The sequence below is a fragment of the Macaca mulatta genome, chromosome 16, assembly GCF_049350105.2.
Source record: "Macaca mulatta isolate MMU2019108-1 chromosome 16, T2T-MMU8v2.0, whole genome shotgun sequence".
Classification (NCBI taxonomy): Eukaryota; Metazoa; Chordata; class Mammalia; order Primates; family Cercopithecidae; genus Macaca; species Macaca mulatta.
In genome coordinates, this window is record NC_133421.1 from 84,139,391 (window position 1) to 84,165,192 (window position 25,802).

Here is a 25,802-nt window from a genome sequence, read left to right on the forward strand (position 1 = left end):
GCACCTACTCAAGGCACGCGTGTGAGACTGTGTGTGTGAGTTTGCGAGTGTGACTGTGTGTGAATGTGTCAGTGTGTGTGTGAGAGTTTGTGTGTGTGAATGTATATGTGAGTGTATTTCAGTTGTATATGTGTGTAAATGCGTTGTGTGAATGTGAGTGTATGTGTTTCAATGTGTGTGAATGTGCGTTTGTGTGTATCAGTGTGTGTGAATTTGTGTTTGTGTGTGTGAATGTGAGTTTGTGAATGTGTGTGGGTGAGAGGGCCTGTGTGTGTGTGTGTATATATGAGCGTGTGTGTGAGTGTATGTGTGTGTGTGAGTTTGTGAATGTGTTTGTGTGTGTGTGTGAATATGTGTGTGAGTGTGTGTTTATGTATGTGTATGTGAGTTTGTGAATGTGTGTGGGTGTGAGTGTATGTGTGAATGTATGTTTGTGTGAGTGTGTATGTGAGTGTGAGTGTGTGTGTTTAGAGTCTGAACTCCGTGTGGATCAGGAAAGAAAGGGGTCCTTACAGGCTCACTGAGTCCCTGCTCTGTGCCCAGCCCCGAGCTGGCTCCAATGGGGCTATATAGAAAGGAAGGCATGGCTGGAGGACCTCCGTGTCAAGTTGAATACATTTCCAAGACTAGGAACCATTCAGGGACTCTGGGGTCACGATGACAACTCCCCTTCCCTAAGCCTGGAAGCCCAGGCCTGGACCCCCAAGGGACTCAGGGAAGGGACTCAGGAAAGGGGAGTTCCCCCGGGCAGCCTCCTCGTGGGCACCACCGAGGGTGAGAGGAGCCGGCTCAGCGGGCCCCTCCCCCAGGGTTGCCCATCTTGACTACAAGGAAAGGAGGGAGGAGTTATTGGGCCTTCCACTAGAAGGAGACCCGGGGAGGTGAGAGTCGGGGAGCAGTCCTGCGAGCTACGGAGTCACTACAGGGAGAGGTCTCATCACTAGAAATAGCCGAGGAACCTGCAACCTTAACCTGGGTTAAGGAGGACGCGCCGTTCCCAGGGGAGGCTTAGCCGGGGCTCCCCAACTTCCTCCATTTTCTGGCCGGCTCCAGGAATAGAACCAAAAGAAGCTGAACAAGGAAGCAGTGCGGCACCAAGAAAAGCAGAAGTCAGGGCCTTGGAGTCGTGACTGTCCCCTCGGGTCCGGCTGGGACCTGGCGCTGCAAGTGCCGCCTGTGCTGGGGAAGGGACCATGTGGCTGCCTTGGGCTCTGCTGCTTCTCTGGGTCCCAGGTAAGAGGCTCCCTGCCCGGGAAAGTCTGCATCAGGGATGGAGGGTGCGAGGGGCAGGGCCGCAGGGCAGGTGTCACAGGAGACACCCCGAGTCTGGACTCGGTGCAGAACGCAGAACGGGTTGCGCTCTATCCACCATGTAAGATGGACAGATGAAGGGCCACACCCCTGGGAGAGGAAGGAGCCAGAGCCTCTCCCCGCTCTGCACCCAGGTACCTTGGCTGAACCACAGTGGGGTGAGTGATAAGGGGTTGGTGCAGAAAAGGAACCTTTTAGGTTTTCAGTTGAATTCTTACAGGAAGAGGGGCGAGAGGCAGGATGGGTGGAGAGCGGCAGCCACTGACTGCGAGGCGCATGTGGGGAGGATGGGTGAGATGCCCGGCTCACTGGGTGCAGGGTGTGGAGGAGGGGGGTGTGGGGAGGGTAGGGGAGATGCCCAGCTCAACAGGTGCAGGGTGTGGAGGAGGGGGGTGTGGGGAGGGTGGCGGAGATGCCCGGCTCACCAGGTGCAGGGTGTGGAGGAGGGGCGGGGCGGTGGGGGAGGTAGGGTGGGAGTGGGGAGCGGGTCAATAGTCTCTGGAATGTGGAGATTTAACCAGGGCAGTCCAGCGGCTGGAGCCTGAGCAGAGGAAGTCTCGAGGCAGGCCTGGCTACGGTTAGCCCTTGCGTGGGCCTGAGAACCAGGGGTCAGTCCTCTCCAAGAAGGGCATATGGGACAGAGGGGACAGAAAAGGTGGTAGGGAGGGCAAGGAGGGAAAAGGCCGGGCAGAGAAGCGTGGGGTTGAGCCTTCCCTGTCCAAGCGCAGGGCTTCCTCCCGCAGAGTCACCCACTGTGCCTTCAGTCACATCCACTGCTCTTCTCAGACGGGTCCTGTGCAGACTCCTCAGGCCTACTTCTAGGATATTTTACATCTTTTTGGTTGCTTTCCTTACAGATCAGAGGTTTTCTGCAATTATATTTGCTAACTACTTGTCTGTGGGAAGGTTATTACTTTTGGTGTCTTGACTTGGAAACGGGTCATCCTCCCATGACTGGTGCTCCTTCGATTCTCTCGGGTGTTCTTCTGTTTCCATAGGATCGGTGTGCATGGGGAGTTTTCAGTTCCTGTCTGATACCTGTTTCCCTTTCTCCCATTGACTCATTGGCTGGTACAGCCAGAATGAGGCCCAGCGGACGCAGTGGTGGTGGCTGGCCCTGCCCTGTCGCTGACTCGGGGGAAAAGGACCAGAGCTTCTCATTAGTAGGAAGAAGGGATCCACTCACAACTATCCACAAAGCGTTTTCACTTTTATTTATTAAATTTTTTTTCTTTTTTGAGATGGAGTTTTGTTCTTATTGCCCAGGCTGGAGTGCAAGGGCACAATCTCGGCTCACTGCAAACTCCACCTCCCAGGTTCAAGTGATTCTCCTGCCTCAGCCTCCCGAGTAGCTGAGATTACAGGCATGCACCACCATGCCTGGCTAATTTTGTATTTTTAGTAGAGATGGGGTTACTCCATGTTGGTCAGGCTGGTCTCAAACTCCCGACCTCATGTGATCCACCCACCTTGGCCTCCCAAAGTGCTGGGATTGCAGGCATGAGCCACCAAGCCTGGCCAGCATTTTTATGTTTTGAGACAGGGTCTCCCACCATCACCCAAACTGGAGTGCAGTGGTGCAATCACGGTTCACTGTAGCCTCCAACTTCCAGGCTCAAGTGATCCTCCCACCTCAACCTCCCCAGTAGCTGAAACTACAGGTGTGTGCCACCACACCCAGCTGGATTCTTAATTTTTTTTAGGGACAGGGTCTTACCATGTTGCCCAGGCTGGCCTCCACCTCCTGGGATCAAGGGATCCTCCCACCTTGTCCTCCCAAACTGCTGGGATTACAGGCTTGAACAACCACACCTGGCTCCTACAAAACATTTTTTATTTTATTTTTATTTATTTATTTTTTTGGAGACAGAATCTCACTCTATCACCCAGTGCTGGAGTGCAGTGGCTTGATCTCTGCTCACTGCAACCTCCACCTCCCAGGTTCAAACAATTCTCCTGCCTCAGCCTCTTGAGTAGCTGGGATTACAGGCACCTGCCACCACTGCTGGCTAATTTTTTGTGTTTTAGTAGAGACGGGGTTTCACCGTGTTGCCCAAGGTGGTCTGGAACTCCTGAGCTCAGTCAATCTGCCAGCCTTGGCCTCCCAAAGTGGTAGGATTATAGGCGTGAACCACTGCTCCAGGCCCCCACAAAATACCATTTTTATTATCTATAGAAATTATTATTTTTATCCTTTCAGCTATGAAGGAGGTGAATTATATTAGGAGATCTGGTCAGATGTTTGTCTTGATATATTATGCTGACTTCATGAAAAGAATTAGGGAGAGCTCCCTGTTTCTGTGTTCTCTGCAAATGTTTAAATAAAACTGAAAGTATTTGTTCCTTGAAGTTTTGAAAGAACTAACTTGTAAAACTGTCTGAGTTTTGCTTCTTTTCTTTTGATGGAAGGGAAATAATTTCTTAATAACAGTCATAATAACGAGCTGGTCTTAATAACTAGCTGGGTACAGTGGCTCACCCCTGTAATCCCAGAATTTTGGGAGGTTGAGGTGGGAGGATAGCTTGAGCCCAGGAGTCTGAGACTGGCCTGGGCAATATAGCAAGACCCTGTCTCTTAAAAAAAAAAAGTCTATTCTTGGCCTACACTGATAATTTATATTTTCCTAAAATATCATCAGTGTCGTCCAGATTTACAGACTTACTTGTAGAGAATTGCAAATTAAACTGTTATTTTTCTTTTGAATTTTATGTCTGTGTCTTATTTATTTATTTATTTATTGGTCTGGCTACCCACTAGTCCAATTAATTGTTTAAGGCCAGGCACATTGGCTCACGCCTGTTATCCCAACACTTTGGGAGACCAAGGTGGGTGGATCACTTGAGGTCAGGAGTTTGAGACCAGCCTGGCCAACATGGTGAAACCCCGTGTTTACTAAAAACACAAAATTAGCCAGGCATGGTAGCACCCACCCTGTAGTCCCAGCCACTCGGGAGGCTGAGACATGAGAGTCGCTTGAACCCAGGAGGCCAAGGTTGCAGTGAGCCGAGATCATACCACTGCCTCCAGCCTGGGTGACAAGAGTGAAACTCTGTCTCAAAAAAATAAAATAAAATAGTTAATCATTTACCCCTTACAAAAAAATCCATTTATTAATGTATACACTAACTCCACCGTTTTTCTGTTTCTTAATTCACTGATTTCTGTGAATTCACCAATTCGTGAAAGATGACCTGGTTCTTTCTGTGTTGTGTGTGTGTGTGTGTGTATTCCGTGTTGTGTATGTGCGTGTGTGTGTTCCTCTTCTGACCTCTTGAGTTGGACAGTTCAGTCATTTATCTGAGAGTTAATGGGTCAAGACTCTGTGATCTTAAAGGAAAACATTAAGACGACAGAGGAATATCCTGGTAGAGGACCCTGGCCCCAAGGTGGTCCCCAGTCTCCTGTTTATGATTGGAGGGGTTGGGGGTGGTGATTCGGGTTGGAGGAGAGAAAGCACACAAGCACAAGCGTGGGAGCACTGGGGATCCGTGTGGTTGTTCCAGGTAAGTGGGGAAGCAAACGGAGGGTTTTCTGACACTTCGCAATCTCTAAATTATAATGACACCTTCACAGATGGGGCAGAGCTTTGGGGAGATTGAGTGACAGTTTTTTATCCAAGATTTCGGAGGAAAGAAGTTAATCAGGAGAAAGAGAGAGAGAGAGAGCAAGAGAGAGAGAGAAGGGGGGAGAGAGACTAAATCCATAGGGAAGTCAGATACTGGAGGTAGGACGAGAGACAGGACTGGGTGCTGTGGGCAAAGGTGGTGGAGTCACTGAGGTCAGGAGAGAAGCCAAAACGTGGAGAAAGAAAGATGACGATTCGCAGCCCAGGAGAGGCAGGGAATCGGGTCAGGACAGGGAGCAGGAACAGTATCTTGGGTGAAGGTGGGCTGGGAACTGACAGTATTTATTTATTTTTTGAGATAGGGTCTCACTCTGTCGCCCAGGCTGGAGTGCAGTGGTATGATCACAGCTCACTGCAACCGCCACCTCCTGGACTCAAGTGATCCTCCCACCTCAGCCTCCTGAGTAGCTGAGAATACAGGCACATGCCACCATGCCTGGCTAATTTTTTGTATTTTTGGTAGAGATAAGGGTCTCACCACATTGCCCAGGCTGGCCTCAAACGCCTAGGCTCAAGCAATCCTCCCACTTTGGCCTCCCAAAGTGCTAGGATTACAGGCATGAGCCACAGCACCTGGCCTATTTATTTATTGGAGTCAGGGTCTCACTCCGTCACCCAGGCTGACGTGCAGTGATGCGATCATAGCTCACTGCAGCCTCGACCTCCTGGGCTAAAGTGATCCTCCCACCTCAGCCTCCTGACTAGCTGAGACCACACATGTGCACTAGCACACCTGGCTAATTTTTGTATTTTTTTGTAGAGATGGGATCTCACCATGTTGCCCAGGCTCCATTTACTTATTAAGCACTTAATATATGTCAGTTTTAGTATTTGTTTTTCTAGAAAATCACATTCATCTAAGTTTATGAATTTTTTGTAGGGAATTTCTGCAAAATGATACCTTGACTCTTCATTCTTTCTTCATCTATAGTCCTTTTCTCTTGTCATGTCTTATTTAGGCCAGCCCAAAGGTTATCTAGTTTTATTAGCTCAAGTCATGTGAAACCCTGTTGTCTTGGTCAAAAGGTTGAATATCAGCCATTTCATGTGATTCAACCTAATGTTATTTACCAGGCGTTTTACACCTGTGGTCTCATTTAACAACCACAAAGGCCATATGAGTCAGGGACAATTGTCACCACTTTATAGGCGAGGTGTCTGAAGCTCTGAGAGGTTAACTACCTTGCCCCGGAACACACAGCTGATACGTAATAGGGTAGAGATGTAAACGCAGATGGTTCTGAGGTTCTTTCTCTTTGTCCTGGCAATTGCTGCTGAGAGTCTCAGGAAACATCACACTTGTAGCAAGCTTAGAACGGCCTTCCCTGCAGGGGGATCTGTTCATCCAGGCGAGGAGAGCTTTGGATGGGCCTCTGGGAGAGGCACCGAGGAGCTTGTCATCATCCTTGGGCAGCCGTGGGCTGGGTGTGGAGCCAATGGGGTCGAGGAGGAGCTTGCACTGAAGTTTTTAGAGAGGGCCTACCATGTGCGAGGCACCTGTAGACATTGAAGGTATGAGAAGGAGACCCCTACCCACCTGGGGCTTTCATTAGCGTGGTCTCAAAGTCTCATGTGTGTGGAGATTTAAGCATTTGAAACAGTAAGTAAAATTAAAGAGTTTTGGCCAGGCGCAGTAGCTCATGCCTGTAATCCCAGCATTTTGGGAAGCCAAGACGGGCAGATCACCTGAGGTCAGGAGTTCGAGACCAGCCTGGCCAACATGAAGCCCCATCTCTACTAAAAACACAAAAATTATCTGGGTGTGGTGGACGCCTATAATCCTAACTACTCAGCAGGCTGAGGCAGGAGAATCACTTGAACCCAGGAGGCGGAGGTTGCAGTGAGCTGAGATCCCGCCACTTCACTCCAGCCTGGGCAACAGAGCAAAACTCCACCTCAAAAAAAAAGTTCTAACCCGAGGAAAGGAGAGCAAGCCCTCCTCCCGCCATCCCTGGCCAATATGGGGCCACAGAATTACAAGGGCAGTGAGACACTGCACACATAACTGCCCAGCAGGCACATGCCCATCTGCCCTGGGCAGGGGCCATGTGTCCTCTGCTTGGTGGCCGACACTAGCTTCGAGCCATCACCTTACTCTCCCCGCTTTGCATCTGAGAATTATTTGGGAAAATGGTAGACATAATTTTCAAGGAAGCTTATTTATTTCTGAGATTTAAGTCTAGGAGAGCTGGGCAAACTAAGACACAGGATGAACTGAAGTTTTTGTCAGTGAGCCTTCTGCGTTTGTGACTTGAGAGAGGGAGTCTCTGCTCTGTCACTCAGGCTGGAGTGCAGTGGTGCGATCTCAGCTCAACGTAACCTCTGCCTCCGGGATTGAAGAGATTCTCGTGCCTCAGCCTTCCCAGTAGCTGCAATTACAGGTGTGTGCCACCACACCCAGCTAAATTTTGTATTGTTAGTAGAGACGGGTTTCAGCATGTTGGCCAGGCTGGTTTCGAACTCCTGGCCTCAAGTGATCCACCCACCTTTGCCTACCGAAGTGCTGGGATTACAGGCGCGACCCACTGTACCTGGCCAGTATTCTTGTCAAAATGGCTTGACAACCCCATTACTGCCCGGGTTTGCCCCCCTGGTGGGACCAGATCAGTATGAGGGCTGATCTTCCTCTTGCTGGAGCGCCCAGGGCTGGGGTGGCCCTCCCGGGAGGGCAGGTGCTGAGGGGCGAGTTCTCACGGTCCTGGCAGGTTTGGAAGCAGGAGGCCCCCAGTGGGTGAGAGGATTGGGAAGGGTAAGGGAAAGGAGGCAGGGGCTGGAGAAAGAGGCTGCTATGGGCAAAATCTTGGGGGTGGCAGAGCAGAAAAGAGAATGCTCAAGGTATAAATCTGGCTGATGGAGCTGATATGGGTGAAGGAGTCAGGGGCTGAGGGCTGGGGGTGCTGATGTGCAGTCGGGGAATCTTTGGAGGAGGTGACCCCAGGGCGCCCAGCCTGAGCTCTTCCAGTCTCCATGGAAAGCCTCTGCCCCATTTCCACCTGTGCACGGAGGGAGCCTCTCAGTCCCCGCTTCTGGGTGGACAAGGTCTGTCTGCCTGCCACTACCTCCTCCACACCCCCAGGGTCCATGCGGCCCTGACCCCAGGGCACCCTTGACCAGGCTCATCTGAGGAAGAGCCAGGACCCGGGCTTGTGTTTTTCAGGCTGTTTTGCTCTGAGAGGTTTTGCTCTGAGAGGCCCCAGCACCGTGGACGGCCCCGTGGGGGGATCCCTGAGCGTGCAGTGTCGCTATGAGGAGAAACACAAGACTTTCAACAAATACTGGTGCAGACCACCACGGGTTCTCCGATGTGCCAAGATTGTGGAGACTGAAGGGCCAGCAGGAAAAATGAACGGCCGAGTGTCCATCATGGACTGTCCTCAAAACCTCAGCTTCACAGTGACCTTGGAGAACCTCACAGAGGAGGACGCAGGCACATACTGGTGTGGGGTGGATACACCGTGGCACCAAGACCTTTATGATCCCTATGCCCAGGTTGAGGTGTCCGTGTTCCCAGGTGAGCCCCTCCTTCCCTCAGCGCCTGAATAGGCTCAGGTTGGAATTGTTGGGGCAGGAATCAGATCAGAGACGTGAAGCCGACTGTGTGTGTGTGTGTGTGTGTGTGACAGAGAGGTGGAGCCAGGGGAACACAGTCAGGACGTCTCTCCTGGAGCAGCCGACATGTCTGCCCAGGATTGAAGAAGGGGAGGGTCCGGTGACGGGGGGCTGAGAGAGCGTTGCCTGTGAAGGAGCCAGGAGCGCACCTGTGGCTCAGCCCCACGGAAGTGCAGCTGCGTGGGGGAAGGGTGGGGCTGCACAGAGAGGCTGGGGGGCCAGATGGGAAGCTGCTGCCCTCAGGGGGAGCCTTAGCACAAGACAGGTCAGATTTGCAGTGTAGACAGACTCCTCTGCAGCAGGGAGGCCTGCAGGAGACCTGGACCCTCATCAGCAGGATGGAAAATCAGGACCATTGGGAGTGGCACCTGCGTCCTGTTCAGAAATGCCCAGTTGGCCCAGGAGGGTCCTGGAGAGACTGTGGCCCCGGGGTCCTGCATCCTGCCCCCTTCCTGAGTGGATATTTTATGTGAAATCAAACCAAAAAGGCATCCTGAGGGTGGGAGAGCTGGAGGACGGCTCCCTGGGTCTGATAATGTGGTTTTGCCACCAGCATCAACGTCAATGACACCTACAAGCATCACTGCAGCCAAGACTTCAACAATCACAACTGTGTTTCCACCTGTATCATCTACTTCCCTGTTTGCAGTGAGTGCCACCCACAGTACCAGCAACTGGGGGGAAAATGAGGAGGTCGTGAGCTCACAGTAAGCACCCTAGCCCCTGAGACATGGAGGGGGCCCTGTGCGGGGAGGAGCCCAGGGCGGGGACCTCGGCCATGTGGGTCAGCAATAGGTGTGCATCACTCCCTTTGCCCCAGGCCCAGGTTGGAAGCCACAGTCTGTACACCCCAGCTTGGACCTGCCCTTGGCTTTGGACGGGGGCTCAGGTCGGGGAGAAGTCAGGGGGCAGATGGAAGGACACTGATAGTTACTGAGGGCTGGTGACATCCTACGAGGCCCGTGTTAGATGCTTCACATGAGTGCTCTCGTTTGCCCTTCACTGCAGCCCTGTACTGTTGTCATTCCCAATATTAGTCTGTTTTCACACTGTTGATAAAGACATACCTGAGATTGGATAAATTATAAAGAGGAAGAGGTTTAATGGACTCACAGTTCCACATGGCTGAGGAGGCCTCACAATCAAGGCGGAAAGCAAAAGGCATGTCTTACGTGGCAGCAGGCGAGACAGAGAATGAGAACCAAGCAAAAGGGGTCTCCTCTTATAAAACCATCAGATCTCGTGAGACTTATTCACTACCACGAGAAAAGTGTGGGGCAAACCACCCCCATGATTCAATTATCTCCCACTGGGTCCCTCCCACAACACATGGGAATTATATGGGAGCTACAATTCAAGACGAGATTTGGGTGGGGACACAGCCAACCCACATCAATCCCCATTTTACAGATGAGTAAACAGAGACTCAGAGAGGTTAAGCAATTTGTCCAGTCAAGTACCTACAAGAGGCTAAGGCTAAGCTTCCAATTCTGGTTTATGTGACTCCAAAGCCTTGAGTTCTCCTCTCTAAATAGTGGTTCTTAACCTTTTTGGGGGTCACCAACCCCACACAGAATCTGACATCTATGGACACTCTCCTCAGAAAAACATGTGCAGTCACAAACCGTTTCTGGGATTCATGGACTCCCTATTCCAGCACAAAACCCCACAATTCAATCCTGGTGCTAGCCACTCAGAGTTAGTGCAGACCCCACAGGTGAAGAGCTTCCATATCCACAAGACCACCCTGATTTAGATGCCAGTTGAACTTTGGGGATCCCTAGGCCACCACACTTCTGACCAACTGGCTGCAAATTTGGGGGTTCCCAGGACCCCCTCAGGTTCAATAATTTGTTAGACTCAGAACTCTGGAAAGTATTATACTTACAGTTTTATCATAAAGGATAAAGGATAAAGATTAGGACCAGCCAATGTAGAGACACATAAGACAAGGCTTGGGAGGATCCCAAACAGTTTCTGTGCCCTCTCCAGCTAAAATCAGGGAGCATCACCTGCACCCTCCCCCATGCACCTCAATATATTTATCAACCAGGAAGCTCCTCCAAGCTTTGGTGTCCAGAGTTTTTATTGGGGTTTCATTACATAGGTATGATGTGATTGAACTGTCTCCACCTCCAATCCCTCTTTGGGAGGTTGGGCCGGCTCAGGGCTCCAAGTCTCTAATTACGTAGTTGGTCTTTCTGGTGACCAGCCCCATCCTATTGTCTCGTCTCTTCCCAAAGTCCAGGTGTGATTCATGAACAACAAAGACACTCCTAATTCTTGGGAAATTCCAAGGATTTAAAGCCTCCCTCCTAAGAGCTGGGGACGAAGGCCAGCCAGATTCTTTACTAGACCCCTCTACAGACTTCTGCCAACATATAAGACAAGGCAGAGTTCAGGCTTGAACCTGCCTCTTCCAGAAGCTTACCCTTTAGATACACATAGGTGGCAGCGCTGGGTTCTGTGGGGCCTGAAGGTTGTGCAGTTTGCGGGGTGGGTTAGTGGGTGGGAAATCTAAGAAAAATATGACAAAATTATGAATGCAAACGTAGGCATGAAGGAAGGGGCCCAAGCAATGGAGGGGCCTGAAGCTGGGCTGCATCAGCCTCCTGGTCAATCTGCTGCTGCATGGTCAGGTGTGAAAAGGTGGAGCTGCAAGGCAATTTATAAGCAACGTTTACCATTGCAAAGGACTGGGGGAAATGCCCATTCAGAGGGAACGTTTAAATAAATCACAGTCTATACATGTGTTGGAATACCCTGTAGCTATAGGAAAGAGTGAGGGACTTCTTTATACACTGACGTGGAAAGACCTCTAAGATGTGTTGTAAAGTAAAACCAGAATAGTGTTAGAGGAGGCCTCCTTTGTGTGAAAAGAGAAGGGAAATCCCGTACATTCGTATTTGCTTGTATACACATAAAGAAACTCTGGAAGGGTCTTAAGAACAGCATGTGTGTGTATGTGGGGAAATTGGGGAATGTGTAAATGGGGGGTGTGTAGAAAGGAGGCTTTATACTGTCTATCTTTTTTTAATTGACCGTATCTATCTACTTAAAAAGTTAGAGAAGGAGACCAGGTATGTTGGCTCATGCCTGTCATCCCAGCACTTTGGGAAGTTGAGGCAGGAGGGTGGCTTGAGCCCAGGAGTCTGAGACCATACTGGGCAATATAGCAAGACTACGTCTCTACAGAAAATTTAAAAATTAGCCGTGGTGGCCTGTGCCTGTAGACCCAGCTACTCAGGAGGCTGAGGCAGGAGGATCATTTGAGCCCAGGGGTTCAAGGCCACAGTGAGCCATGATCACCACTGCACTCCAGCCTCCTTTGGGTAACAGAACCAGATCCTGTCTCAAAAATAAATAAATAAAAATAAAAAAATAAATTGGAGAAGTCAAGTTCACCCCACCCTCACCACCCTGTGCCTCCTCCAGGCTCCCGCTGCTCCTCTCCCTGTTGGCATTGTTGCTGCTTCTGTTGATGGGGGCCTCCCTGCTAGCCTGGAGGATGTTTTGGAAACGGATCAAAGGTGAGTTGGCTCCCCACACCCCTCTGCCCCACCTGGGGTGGTCAGGCCTTGACCACAGACACTCATTTTCAAAGCTATGTCCTCGTCTCACAGTATTGCTATCAAATGCGACACCCAGACCGCACACCCTGGGTGATCCTACAGGGCAGGTCCCAGAGGAAGCATCCTTGTGCGTGGTGGTTACAGGCTGTGGGAGGTGGCTCCCTAGCAGGAGGCATTCCCATTGCCAGCCCAAGGGTGGTTGGCCCATGAAGCAATGATCCTCTTCTGTTTAAAACCCTGGCATGGTGACCTGGGTGCAGTGATGTGCATCTGTAGTTCCAGCTACTCAGGAGGCTGAAATGGGAGGATTGCTTGAGCCCAGGAATTCAAGACCAGTCTGTGTAACACAACAAGACCCCTGTGTCTATACAATAAAATAAACCCTTGCATGATCTCCCCCACCAAAAAAGTCCAGGTCTCTCCAGGAGTCATGGCCCTCCGCGATCTGGCCCTACCCACCTCCCTCTCCCCATCAGTGCACCCTGGAAACCAACTTCTTGTATCTCCTTTAATAACAGCCTCAACCTCAGCCTCTCCTCTCCTTCTGGGTTTACTCTGGACACGTGGAGGGCCTCCCCTGCCCTCTCTCCCCAGCTCACTCCCAGTGGACTCACAGTGGTCCTCAGACTTTCTTTTCTCTGGGACCTTTTCTTTGACTCCAAAGAGTGACTTGGGACCCCTCCTGGCTATACCTCTGCTGTCACAGCCTTTTGGAAACCAGACTGTCATTGTTGGCGTCCTCTCCTGTCTTCCCACAGGCATGTGCTTCAAGGAGGTACAGAACCCATATTCATCAAATTAATGTGTTACTCAATATCTCCAGCCACAATGGGCACCCCAGGGGGCTCCAGGCAACCTCTAGTCCAGCTGCCCTCCTCTGAGCTCAGATTAAAAGAGAGAACAGAAACTCTTGGCACTCAGTAAGTAGGTGCTCAATAAATACCTGATAGGCGAATTGAATAAGCACAGGAACAGAGGAACAAGTGGAGGCGTGGCCACCAGTCCTCTAGGAGAGCAGATTCCTGGCCGAGGTCAAATGTAAGCCTGAAACTTCCTCCCTGTTTGGAGAGTTCAGGATTCCATGGGCAGAAGATTCTCGGGGGAATCTTTGTCCAAAGCCTTTCAAGGCTACAGTGAGACTGGGGTGGGAAAAGATGGGGTTATCCTGTCCCACTCATAGCTGCAGGATAGGTAGGTGCATACTTGGTGGGGGCACTGCTCACACGCACCCCCAGTGCCTCCCGTGGGACCCAGGCTTTTGGGGGAGAAATCAGCTATAGTAGATCTGTACAGGGTGTATAGGAAGAAAATCACTTCCTCTTTCCCGTCTGCTTCGCTTGTGTCATTTTCTGGCAACCCCAGTCTAAACTTCAGCACTCACGTGGACGCCACTGGGTTGTTTGAGTTCTGAGTCCCTTTCGGTTTCCTTTGTGCCCTTTCACCCAGAAAGGCTCTCACTCCTCCCTTAAGAAGGATATATGTGATTATTGTAGGAAATTTGAAAAATGAGTAAAAGCACAAAGAAGGAAATAAATCCCCCATCATCAATGATAACTAAAAACCCCACCACCTAGAGAAAACCAGGCACTGGCACCTGAGGTATGTCCTTCCAGTCTTTTTTCTATGCCTTTATAAATTCATCTATGATTTCTTGTTTTCTTTTTCTCTTTTTTTTTAATTTTGAGACAGAGTCTCACTCAACAAACTCTTGAGTTCCTACCATGCTTCAGGCCTGAAGGGATAGGTCCCCAGGGCTGAGGTCTCTAGGGAAAGGCCTTTTCCCAGAAGGCTTGTAGGACCTTCCATCCTGGCCCTTGCTCCAGGATTCAACCTCCTTCCTGTCCTCTTATCTCTAGCTGGTGAGCATTCGGAGCTGTCCCAGAACCCCAAGCAGGTAAGGGGGCTTCAGCAGGAGGTGTATCAGGTGTCTGGGTGGAGGGTACAGAGGATGCTGGGGAGTTGGACAGTCCCATCGGCCAATGGAGGATGGATGGTGGATGCATGGACTGGGGAGCTCGCCCAGAGCAGGACGAACGATGCTGGGAGATGTGGTCACTGGGTCTTGTTCTGAGTCCTGGCCAGCCTGTCCCCTCCCAAACGGGGCAAATGGAATGAAGGGAGGCCCTCCCAGCGGAGCTGACCTGGGGAACATTCAACTACTGGATGGAGTGGGGTGGAGGCAGGAAGGGGAAGTGGGGGCTGAGGCACTCAGAGCATAGAGGAGGGGGAGACACGTGCAGAGATGCAGGAACAGAGGCTGCAGAGCTCCGTGGACACCCACCTGGGACCTCCCGCCCACCCAGGCTGCCGAGCAGAGTGAGCTGCACTACGCGAATCTGGAGCTACTGTCGTGGCCTCTGCAGGAAGAGCCAGCACCACCAAGAGAGGTGCAGGTGGAATACAGCACCGTGGTAAGTGCAGGAGCCCGGCTTCTGGGCATGCGGCCCCTGGGCTGTGCCAGGGCACCCCTAGGGGAGTGGGCAGAAGGGGAAGGAAGGGGTGAGCTTGGTGATCTTGTGCCTGTCAGGGATGGGGACACACGGAGATGGAACAAGTGTTGATTTTGCCAGAGTAGAGGTCCTTAGAAGGGCTTGGTGTCATTGCGGCTGGGCAGTTAGGAGGGTGGCCAGCAGCTATGGCTCTGAGAGTCCGTGAAGTCCAGCATGGGTTAAGCACCTGCTGTGTATCATGCACCAAGGTGAGAAACTGAGACTTCTCACTGTTTTGGTCTCATCATCTCTTTGGCATCAACTCTGCTTTCCAGGTTTTTGTCTGTGACCCGCTGTGGGTCAACCCTTGGGCGCAGCCACCTTCAACTGGAATAACAGGATGGGGGCTGCCTCCCTGGGTCATGACTCACCTACTAGTGGGAGAGTTCAAGCAGAAGCTGCGGGTCACTTGGCAGAGAGGATCGGGAGAGATGTAAGCATCAGACAGGGATGCGTAAAGAATCCCCCAGGCCTGGGAGCTGAAGGGGCCCCTCAGACATGCTGTGTGGTGCCATGGAGGGCTGGCACCAGGGTGACAGGGGACACTGTTGCTGGTCTGCCTAGAAAAGTGGCCCAACTCCCTGGGATATCTCCAGCCTGGTACCATTCTCCCCAGGCCGCCGTTTTGCACTGGACAGGGGAAGAGGGGATCCAGTCCTGCAACTTCTGGTTCCTCTGATAGCCACACCCCTCCCCAACCTCCCGCCACCTGTCAGAATGAGGATAAGGATGGTCTGGGGACCCAGGGTCCTGGATGGCTCCTGGCCAACTTTCTTTCTTTCTTTTTTTTTTTTTAAGGCAGAATCTTGCTGTGTCCCCCAGGCTAGAATGCAGTGGCACAGTCTTGGCTCACTGCAGTCTCTGCCTCCCAGGTTCAAGCAATTCTCTTGCCTCAGCCTCAGCCTCCAGAGTAGCTGGGACTACAGGCACATGCCGTTGCACTGGCCGATTTTTGTATTTTTAGTAGAGACAGGGTTTCACCATGTTGGCCAGGCTGGTCGTAGACTCCTGACCTCAAGTGATCCGCCTGCCCTGGGCTGGTCTCAGACTCCTGACCTCAAGTGATCCACCCGCCCTGGCTTCTTAAAGTGCTGGGATTACAGGATTGAGACACCACACTCGGCTAGCTCCTGGCCAAGTTTCTGAGCGCCCCTGCGATGGTCAAGCCTGACTCCTTCCTTGCGTGACATGATCTTGTGTCCACAAAGCTGCATGGCCTGGAACCAGCAACATCTTGTTGTTCTAACTTGTTGTCCCATGATCTAAAGTGGATGGGGCATGGTCTTACTCTTCTCCCAGCCCCCATGGTACAAGTTGGGACTCATGCCCACAGCACAGCAAGTTAATCAGAGCTGCAGGGCCAATGTGGTACCCCTGTACTGGCTTCACCTCTACCTAGAGAACTAGGGGTCCTCTGCAGAAAGGGACCCCAGAAAGGGACCCATGGCTGCTTCATTGTGAGAACTTTTCTGTTCTGTTCTGTTCTTTTCTTTTTTTTTTTTTTTTTTTTTTTGATACAGAGTCTTACTCTGTCACCAGGCTGGAGTGCAGTGGTCCAATCTTGGCTATTGCAACCTCTGCCTCTCCGGTTTAAGTGATTCTCCTGCCTCAGCCTCCCAAGTAGCACGGATTACAGGTGCCCACCACCACGCCCAGCTAATTTTTGTATTTTTAGTAGAGACTGGGTTTCACTATGTTGCCAGGCTGGTCTCAAACTCCTGACTTCAAGTGATCCACCCGCTTGGCCTCCCACAGTGCTGGGATTAGAGGCGTGAGCCACCGCGCCTGGCCGCAAGAATATTTCATTAAGAGAAGCACAGAGGTGTCTCAGGGGAGCCCAGCCAACTCTCAGGGCCTCAGTTTCTTCTCTGTAGAATGGACCAGGCTGGGTCAGCCCCAAGGAGTCCAGGGAGCCTCCTGCCTCTGATGCTGGGGATGTTGTGGTGTGGCTTGCGCAGGTGGGGAGGAGCAGCTGGGTGGACAGGATCATAAAGAGAAAGAGGCCAGGACAGTAGAGCCTCTGCAGTGAGGCCTCCCCAAGGCCCCTCAGGTGTGCTCCCTCCTCTGTCCTATGCTGGGGGTCCTTCCTTCCCCTGCTTCTCCCGAGCCTCCGGTTTCTCGGTTTCTCTCTGCAGGGCGCCCCCAGGGAAGAACTTCACTATGCCTCGGTGGTGTTTGATTCTAACACCAACAGGATAGCTGCTCAGAGGCCCCGGGAGAAGGAACCAGATTCACATTACAGTGTGATAAAGAAGACATAGGCCTTTGTCCTGCCTCACTGTCCGGAGGTCTCATGGGTCCCAGGAAGTCCAGGGATGGCTCCCTTATCCCTGGCCCACGTCCTCCTCAGCCTGCTCTCGACGACAGTGACCAACAGACAGGCAGCTGGGTTTCCCAGGCTGTCCCTCTGTTGCCATCAGCTCGACTGGCTTCCCTGAGGGCCAGCAGGGCTGGGGACTCCGGGGAGCGGCAGGAAGCACTCCCAGTCACCAGCACCTGTCGCCCCTTTCTCCTTTGCCCCTGCTTCATCCCGGCTCTGTGTGTGGAGGACAAAGATGCTTCGCGTGGCTCCAGGAAAAGATGTGGCTCACGTAGGCGGCACCTGCCAATAGCTTTGTCAATCACAGTCCCACAGGAATGTCTGGAATTGCTTGGGAGCTGGGGAGAACTGTCAAGAAGAGCCAAGAGAGTGCCAAAGCGGAGATCTATTCACATGGGGGCCATGGCGGGGGGACCCACTAAAGATCAAGATCAAAGATCCTCCCCACCTCATAGACAAGGAAACTGAGGCCAGAGGGAGGAGAGAATAGCTGATGGCTCCAGGACTGGTGGCAAGTTTCTCTGGACTCCTAGATTTATTTTTAATATGAGATATAAAAACAGTTTCAAATATCTTATTAAGGGAGAAGTAAAAAGTTATTTAAACAATGCCTGCTATGTGTCTGCAATCCTCTGCTAAAGAAAGCTCCCAGTAGGCCGGATGCGGTGGCTCAAGCCTGTAGTCCCAGCACTTTGGGAGGCCAAGACGGGCGGATCACGAGGTCAGGAGATCGAGACCATCCTGGCTAACACGGTGAAACCCCATCTCTACTAAAAAATACAAAAAACTAGCCAGGCGAGGTGGCGAGCGCCTGTAGTCCCAGATACTCGGGAGGCTGAGGCAGGAGAATGGCGTAAACCTGGGAGGCGGAGCTTGCAGTGAGCTGAGATCCGGCCACTGCGCCCCAGCCTGGGTGACAGAGCAAGACTCAGTCTCAAAAAAAAAAAAAAAAAAAGAAAGCTCCCAGCTTTGATACCAGATGAGTGCAGAGAAGCCTTGTGGGTGCAGTGGGTTGGGGACATCCTGAGAGAAGTCCTCACTGAGTGGGAGAAGGTGGGTCACAGCTGCTTCTCACCATGATGTCTGTTTGTTTGCTTGTTTGTTTTTTGAGACGGGGCCTCGCTCTGTCCCCCAGCCTGGAGTGCAGTGGTACGATCACAGCTCACTGCAGCCTGGAACTCTTGGGCTCAAGTGATCCTCCTGTCTCAGCCTCCTGAGTAGCTGGGATTACAAACATGTGCCGCCATGCCTGACTTTTTTATTTTTTGTAAAGATGGGGTCTTGCCATGTTGCCCAGGCTGGTCTTGAACTCTTGGGCTCAAGCGATCCTTTTGCCTTGGCCTCCCTGAGTGCTGGGTTTACAGCATGAGCCACCATGCCGGGCAGTTTCCATGCTGGAAAACACAGCAGTTTTCTTGTTGGGAGATTTGAAATTTGATGCAGAGTTGTCCAGGCTGTCTTGAGTCTGTGGCAGCTGCCAACAGCTTTATGTTTTTATTTTTTCATTTTAATTTTTCTTTTTTAGAGGCAGGGTCTCACTGTGTTGCTCAGCCTTGAACTCCTGGAGTTGTGCAACGTGGACTCCTGGATCTGAAAGGTGAGGCTGCCATGAAGCCTATAATGTGGGTTGAGGCTTAGACATGCACCCGGTACGGAGGGGAACTCAGAAATAGTTGTTGACTTCGCTTGAATTGAGCCCAGTCACCTTCCAGTCCCGACCTGCAGTAACCCTTCTTGGGGTCCTGTTTGCAGAGACAGAGTTCTGCAGGGTGGTTTAAAACACAAAGGCACGGGGCACCAGACTCACTCTAAGACTCAAGGCGTTGTTTGAAGGACCCCTTCTCCTCAGTGGGAGTGAACTTCAATTCTCTGAAATAGTATTTTCTCTTTAATTCTGTCTGAATTTCTATCAATTAGAAGTAAGTCCTCTGTAAAATGCAAATGTCTAGGTTATCAGTTGGTTATCAATGCCAGCTGCTATAACAACCACGACCTCCACAATAAAACTGAGTGGAGTGGCCAGGGGAGGCTGGGACAGGAGGGTATTGCAGCCACAGCCACACATTGGCCCCAGCCCCCTGCCCCGTCAATCTCTAAGGCTTGGTGGAGGAATAAGTTCCCTGGTATAAACCACTTGCCTTTTGGAAGGTGGCAGCCCCTTGGGAGTCCTTCATAGTCCTCCTGCCAGAGAGTCTCAGTTGGTACCACCCCCATTCTCCAAGGAGGCCTCATAGCAGGAGGGAGTGGACTGGCTCGAAGTAGTCTTCCAGAAGTCTTACTGGCCAACTCCCTTCCAGGAAGCTCTGCATACCAAAGGATACTGGGAAGGACCATCTTTGTCAAACCAGAGACAGGGTCTTCCTCTGTTGTCCAGGCTAGAGTGCAATGGCACAATTATGGCTCACTGCAGTTCTCCTGCCTCAGCTTCCTGAGTAGCTGGAACTACAGGCGTGCGCCACCACACCCAGCTAACTTTTTTGTAGAGACGGGATTTCATCATGTGACCCAGGCTGCTCTTGAACTCCTGAGCTCTAGCAGTCCACCTACTTCAGCCTCCCAAAGTGCTGGGATTCTAGGCATGAGCTACCATGCCCTGGCCAAACTCAAAATTTACGGAGAATATACAGTGAAAAGTCAGTCCCTTTATTATTTCTGTCACCAGGAATCCAGAGATAAATAAGGTTAATAGTTTCTTATGTTTCTCCCCTGAGATAGTTAATCATCTTGCACATATATACATGTATATACAGCCTACATGTATATGCTCATCCCCATTCCCATATATGGGGATATCCTCCCCATTCCCACCATTCCTGCACAGTAGTATTTTCATGTCACAACTATCTTGGAGATTATTTTACCTTCTTCTGTAAATGCTGCAGAACATCCCATAACATTCCATTGTTTGTGCTATGACATATGCATGCCATTTTGCACATTTTCATAGAGAGCTGAAGGGTAAAGTTGGAGAAATTCAAAGTCTGTGCACTTGCAATTTTGATAGATATTGCCAAGTGTACGGCATCTTTAAATGGCAATCTTTGGCCGGGCATGGTGGCTCACACCTGTAATCCCAGCACTTTGGGAGGCCGAGGCAGGTGGGTCATTCGAGGTCAAGAGTTCGAGACCAGCCTGGCCAACATGGTGAAACCCCATCTCTACTAAAAACACAAAAATTAGCTGGGTGCAGTGGCATGCACCTGTAATCTCAGGTACTCGGGAGGCTGAAGCAGGAGAATTGCTTGAACCTGTGAGGTGGAGGTAGTGGTGAGCCGAGATCATGCCATTGTACTCCAGCCTGGGCAACAGAGCAAGACTCCGTCTCAAAAAAAAAAAAAAAGAAAAAGAAAAAGAAAAAAAAAGAAAAAAGAAAGAAAAAGAAAAAGAAAAAAAATAGCAATCATTTTATTTATGTATTTATTTTTTGAGACAGATCTTGCTCTGTCACTCAGGCAGAGTACACTGACAGAGTGCAGTGGCTTGGATATGGCTCACTGTAGCCTCCACCTCCTAGACTCAAGCAATTCTCCCACCTCAGCCTCTGGAGCAGCTAGGACTACAGGCTCACGCCACCATGACTGGCTAACTTTGTTTATTTTTTTGTAGAGATGAGGTCTCACTAGGTTGCCTGTTTGGTCTTGAACTCCTGGGCTCAAGTGATCCTCCTGCCTCAGCCTCCCAAAGTGTGGGGATTACAGGTGTGAGCTACCAAGTCCAGCTTGAAATAGCAATCTTTAATTTCCACCTTACCATCCCTCTACACCCAAAACTGACATATTAATTTTTACCAAGTGTATTAGTCTGTTTTCACGCTGCTGATAAAGACATACCCAAGACTGGGCAATTTACAAAAGAAAGATGTTTAATTGGACTCACAGTTCCACATGGCTGGGGAGGCCTCACAATCATGGCAGAAGACAAGAAGGAGCAAGTCACATCTTACATCAATGGTGGCAGGCAAAGAGAGAGCTTCTGCAGAGAAACTTCCATTTTTAAAATCATGAGATCTCATGAGACCCATTCACTATCATAAGAACAGCAAGGGAAAGACCCGCCCCTGTGATTCAATCATCTCCCACCAGGTCCCTCCCACAACACATAGGAATTTTGAGCTATAAGATGAGATATGGGTGGGGACACAGAGCCAAACCATATCATTTCACCCCTGACCTCTCCCAAATCTCATATCTTCACATTTCAAAACCAATCATACCTTCCCAACAGTTGCCCAAAGCCTTAACTCATTTCAGTATTAACTCAAAAGTCCACAGTCCAACATCTCTTCTGAGACTAGGCAAGTCCCTTTCACCTATGAGCCTGTAAAATCAAAAGAAGTTTAGTTACTTCCTAGATACAATGGGGGTATAGGCATTAGGTAAATACAGCCATTCCAAATGGGATAAATTGGCCAAAACAAAGGGGCTACAGGTCCCGTGGAAGTCTAAAATCCAGCAGGGCAGTCAAATCTTAAATTTCCAAAATGATCTCCTTTGACTCCATGTCTCACATCCCGGTCACGTTGATGCAACAGGTGGGTTCCCATGGTCTTGGACGGCTCTGCCCCTGTGGCTTTTCAGGGTACAGCCTCCCTCCCAGCTGCTTTCACGGGCTAGCGTTGAGTGTCTGCAGCTTTTCCAGGTGCACGGTGCAAGCTGTCAGTGGATTTACCATTCTGGGGTCTGGAGGACAGTGGCCCTCTACTCACAGCTCTACTAGGCAGTGCCTCAGTAAGGACTCTGTGTGGGAGCTCTAACCCCATGTTTCCCTTCCACACTGCCCTAGCAGAGGTTCTCCATGAGGGCCCTGCTGCTGCAGCAAGCTTCTGCCTGGACATCCAGGTGTTTCCATACATCCTCTGAAATCTAGGTGGAGGTTCCCAAACCCCAAATCTTGACTTCTGTGTACTTGTACTGTGTACTTTTTTTTTTTTTTTTTTTTTTGAGACAGAGTCTCACTCTGTTGCCCAGGCTGGAGTGCAGTGGCACGATCTTGGCTCACTGCAAGTTCCGCCTCCCAGGTTCACACCATTCTCCTGCCTCAGCCTCACAAGGAAGCTGCCACAAGGAAGCTGCCAAAGTTTGGGGCTGGCACCCTCTGAAGCCATGGCCCGAGCTCTACATTGGCCCCTTTCAGCCATGGCTGGAGTGGCTGGGATGCAGAGCACTAAGTCCCTAGGCTGCACAGAGCAGGGGAACCCTGGGCCTGGCCCACGAAACCACTTTTTCCTCCTGGGTCTCTGAGCCTGTGATGGGAGGGACTGCCGTGAAGACCTCTGACATGCCCTGGAGACATTTTCCCCATTGTCTTGGGGATTAACATTTGGCTCCTTGTTACTTACACAAATATCTGCAGCCAGCTTGAATTTCTCCTCAGAAAATGGGATTTTCTTTTCTATCACATTGTCAGGCTGCAAATTTTCTAAACTTTTATGCTCTGCTTCCCTTATAAAACCAAATGCCTTTAACAGCACCCAAGTCACCTCTTGAATGCTTTGCTGCTTAGAAATTTCTTCCGCCAGATACCCTAAATCATCTCTCTCAAGTTCAAAGCTCCATGAATCTCTAGGGCAGGGACAAAAGGCCGCCAGTCTCTGCTAAAACATAACAACGGTCACCTTTACTACAGTTCCCAACAAGCTCTTCATCTCAGTCTGAGACCACCTCAGCCTGATTTTATTGCCCATATCATTATCAGCATTTTGGTCAAAGCCATTCAACAAGTCTCTAGGAAGTTCCAAACTTACCCACATTTTCCAGTCTCCTTCTGAGCCCTCCAAACTGTTCCAACCCCTGCCTGTGGCCCAATTCCAAAGTCACTTCCACATTTTCGGATATCTACAGCAGCGCCCCACTCTACTGGTACCAATTTACTGTATTGGTTCATTTTCACGATGCTGATAAATACATACCTGAGACCAGGCAATTTACAAAAGAAAGAGTTTTAACAGACTTACAGTTCCACCTGGCTGGGGAGGCCCCACAATCATGGCAGAAGGCAAAGGAGGAGCAAGTCATGTCTTGCGTGGATGGCAGCGGGCAAAGAGAGAGCTTGTGCAGAGAAACTCCCATTTTTAAAACCATCAGATCTCATGAGACCCATTCACCATCGCAGGAACAGCACAGGAAAGACCCACCCCCATGATTCAATCATCTCCCACCAGGTCCCTCCCACAACACGTGGGAATTATGGGAGCTACAAGTTGAGATTTGGGTGGGGACACAGAGCCAAACCATATCACCGAGACTATATGAGACCTTATGGAGAGAACAATAAAATTCCAATAAGGGTTACAGAATATGATCTGAATAAATGGAGAGGTCTTTTAGGCTCTTACTTCAGGTGACTTAATGACACAAAGATGTCGAGTCTTCCCAAATTAATCAGTACATTCAATACACTCCCAATAAAAAGTCCAGCTGAAATTTTTTTGAGGAACATAATAAACTTATTTTAAAATGCATTCAGTGGAATAAAGGTCTACAAATAGTTAATTCAACCTTTCAAAACAGTTAAAAAGAAGGAAATTGTCCTGCTAGATGCTAAGACACACCACAAGGACAAAGACGTAGGAATAAAAACGATGTGGTATCACTGGCACGAGATCAAACAGACAGATCAGTGGCAAACAGAAAGATCAAGGACAGATCATTGCATTCCATTTAGTTCAACCAGTGTATGAGCAAACCATACGGTTCATGCTGTTACAGGTCAGAGAAATATGTTACAGGAAAGGGGTCCCAATCCAGACCCCAAGAGAGGGTTCTTGGATCTTGCACAAGAAAATTCGGGGTGAGTCCACAGTGCAAAGTGAAAGCAAGTTTATTAAGAAAGTAAAGGAATAGGCCGGGCATGGTGGCTCATGCCTGTAATCTCAGCACTTTGGGAGGTCAAGGCGGGTGGATCACGAGGTCAGGAGTTCGAGACCATCCTGGCTAACATGGTGAAACCCCATCTCTAATTAAAAAAAAAAAAAAAAAAGCCGGGTGCGGTGGCAGGCACCTGTAGTCCCAGCTACTTGGGAGGCTGATGCAGGAGAATGGCGTGAATCTGGGAGGCGGAGCTTGCAGTGAGCCGAGATTGTGCCACTGTACTCCAGCCTGGGCGACAGAGGGAGACTCTGTCTCCAAAAAAAAGGAAGTAAAGGAATAAAAGAATGGCTACTCCGGAGACAGAGCAGCCCCGAGGGCTGCTGGTTGCCCATTTTTATGGTTATTTCTTGATGATATGCTAAACAAGGGATGGATTATTCAAGCCTCCCCTGTTTAGACCATATAGGGTAACTGCCTGACATTGCCATGGCATTTGTAAACTGTCATGGCGCTGGTGGGAGTGTAGCAGTGAGGACAACCAGAGGTCACTCTCGTCACCATTTTAGTTTTGGTGGGTCTTGGCCAGCTCCTTTACTACAACATGTTTTATTAGCAAGGTCTTTATGGCCTGTGTTTTGTGCCGACCTCCTATTTCATCCTGTGACTTAGAATGCCTTAACTGTCTGGGAACGCAGCCCAGTAGGTTTTAGCCTCATTTTATCCAGATCCTATTTAAGATGGAGTTGTTCTGGTTCACATGCCACTGATAATACCATATACGAACTGCATTTCATTTAGGTCATATATGGGAACGTAAAGTATAATAATAAAGGTAATCCCACAGGTCATCAGAGAGAGGATAGATTGCTTAGTGGATGAAGCTGGGAAAACCAGCTTCCTCTGTGCAGAAAAACAACCTGAATCTCTACCTAACTGCGTATATAGAGGTAGATTCTAGTGGATTAAAGACTTAGATGTGAAACACAAAATGATCTGTGTCAGCCGGACGTGGTGGCTCACACCTGTAATCCCAGCACTGTGGGAGGCTGAGGTGGGCAGATTTGAGGTCAAGAGTTTGAGACCAGCCTGGCCAACATGGTGAAACCCTATCTCTACTAAAAATACAAAAAAAAAAAAAAAAATTAGCCGGGAGTGGTGATGCGTGCTTGTAATCTGAGCTACTTGGGAGGCTGAGGCAGGAGAATCACTTGAACCCGGGAGGCGGAGGTTGTGGTGAGCCAAGATCATGCCACTGCACTCCAGCCTGGGCAACAGAGCGAGAGTCTGCTTCAGAAAGAAAAAAGAAAAAAAGGAAAAGATCTGTGACTTAGAGGCAGAGGACTAAAAAAAAGACACGTTATGTGCACAATGTCAGTTCACAAAAACGAGCATACGAAATAAATAAGATTTTATGAAGTGGCTCCACTTGGCACGTTGTCATTTTCTAAAAACTTGCTCTGTTTGTGCGTGTGTGTGTGGGGGTGTGTGTACATACATAAAAACACATACACACAAGAAAAAAGACATATGAGAACATGTAAACAGGATTTCATTTTCTTACTTTAAATTCTTAAATGCAGGAAGCCACAGGCCAGGCGCTGTGGGAGGTGGGACTGGGGATTTCAGGACAGTTGGGATCAGTCCCACCTGCACGCAGTTTCTTTGCAATGTGAGCAGAAGCCTTTTCCTTGGTTTCTCGGGAGGCACTTTTGGGATCTCGCTCTGTTGCCCAGGCTGGAGTGCAGTCATGCAATCTCAGCTCATTGCAACCTCTGCCTCCCAGGCTCAGTAGATCCTTCCATCTCAGCCTCCTAAGGAGCTGGGACTATAGATGTGCGCCACCACACCTGGCTAAGTTTTGTATTTTTTGTAGAGACTGGGTTTCACCATGTTGCCCAGGCTGGCTGGTCTCAAAGTCCTGGGCTCAAGCAATCCTCCCGCCTCAGCCTCCCAAAATGTTGGGATTACAGGTGTAAGCCACAACGCCTGACTTTGATTTTCTGCTTTTTATGAATGAAAGGAAACAGAGCTAGTCACAGGTTACCTGACCTTTAGGTTTTTTTTTT

General features: G+C 50.1%; 2 protein-coding genes across 11 annotated transcripts in view; both read left to right on the forward strand.

The window, feature by feature from the left end:
- Positions 1-829: 829 nt before the first annotated feature.
- Positions 830-25,156, forward strand: CD300A (CD300a molecule). Of its 10 annotated transcripts, none has more exons than XR_013407210.1 (11): positions 838-1,233; positions 8,095-8,448; positions 9,100-9,253; positions 11,982-12,076; positions 13,975-14,012; positions 14,422-14,529; positions 14,883-15,040; positions 16,743-17,198; positions 18,453-18,524; positions 20,534-20,610; positions 21,969-23,337. XR_013407210.1 is itself a non-coding variant. In XM_015120268.3 (8 exons), the coding sequence occupies exons 1-8, from the start codon at positions 1,194-1,196 to the stop codon at positions 16,804-16,806; spliced, it is 1,011 nt and encodes a 336-aa protein (XP_014975754.3). In that variant the 5' UTR covers positions 830-1,193; the 3' UTR covers positions 16,807-17,535. The 10 variants fall into 10 exon arrangements, 4 of the variants coding, with proteins under 4 accessions (XP_014975754.3, XP_001090848.4, XP_077828817.1 ...); XR_013407209.1 differs by having other exon boundaries at positions 21,978-23,337; XR_013407208.1 differs by having other exon boundaries at positions 20,534-20,600.
- RAB37 (RAB37, member RAS oncogene family) overlaps positions 8,761-25,802 on the forward strand; it is a 273,228-nt gene continuing 256,186 nt past the window's right edge. The window contains exon 1 of the mRNA XM_028835489.2: positions 8,761-8,764. The gene's annotated coding sequence lies outside the window, so the exon portion shown is untranslated. The remainder of the gene's footprint in view (positions 8,765-25,802) is intronic.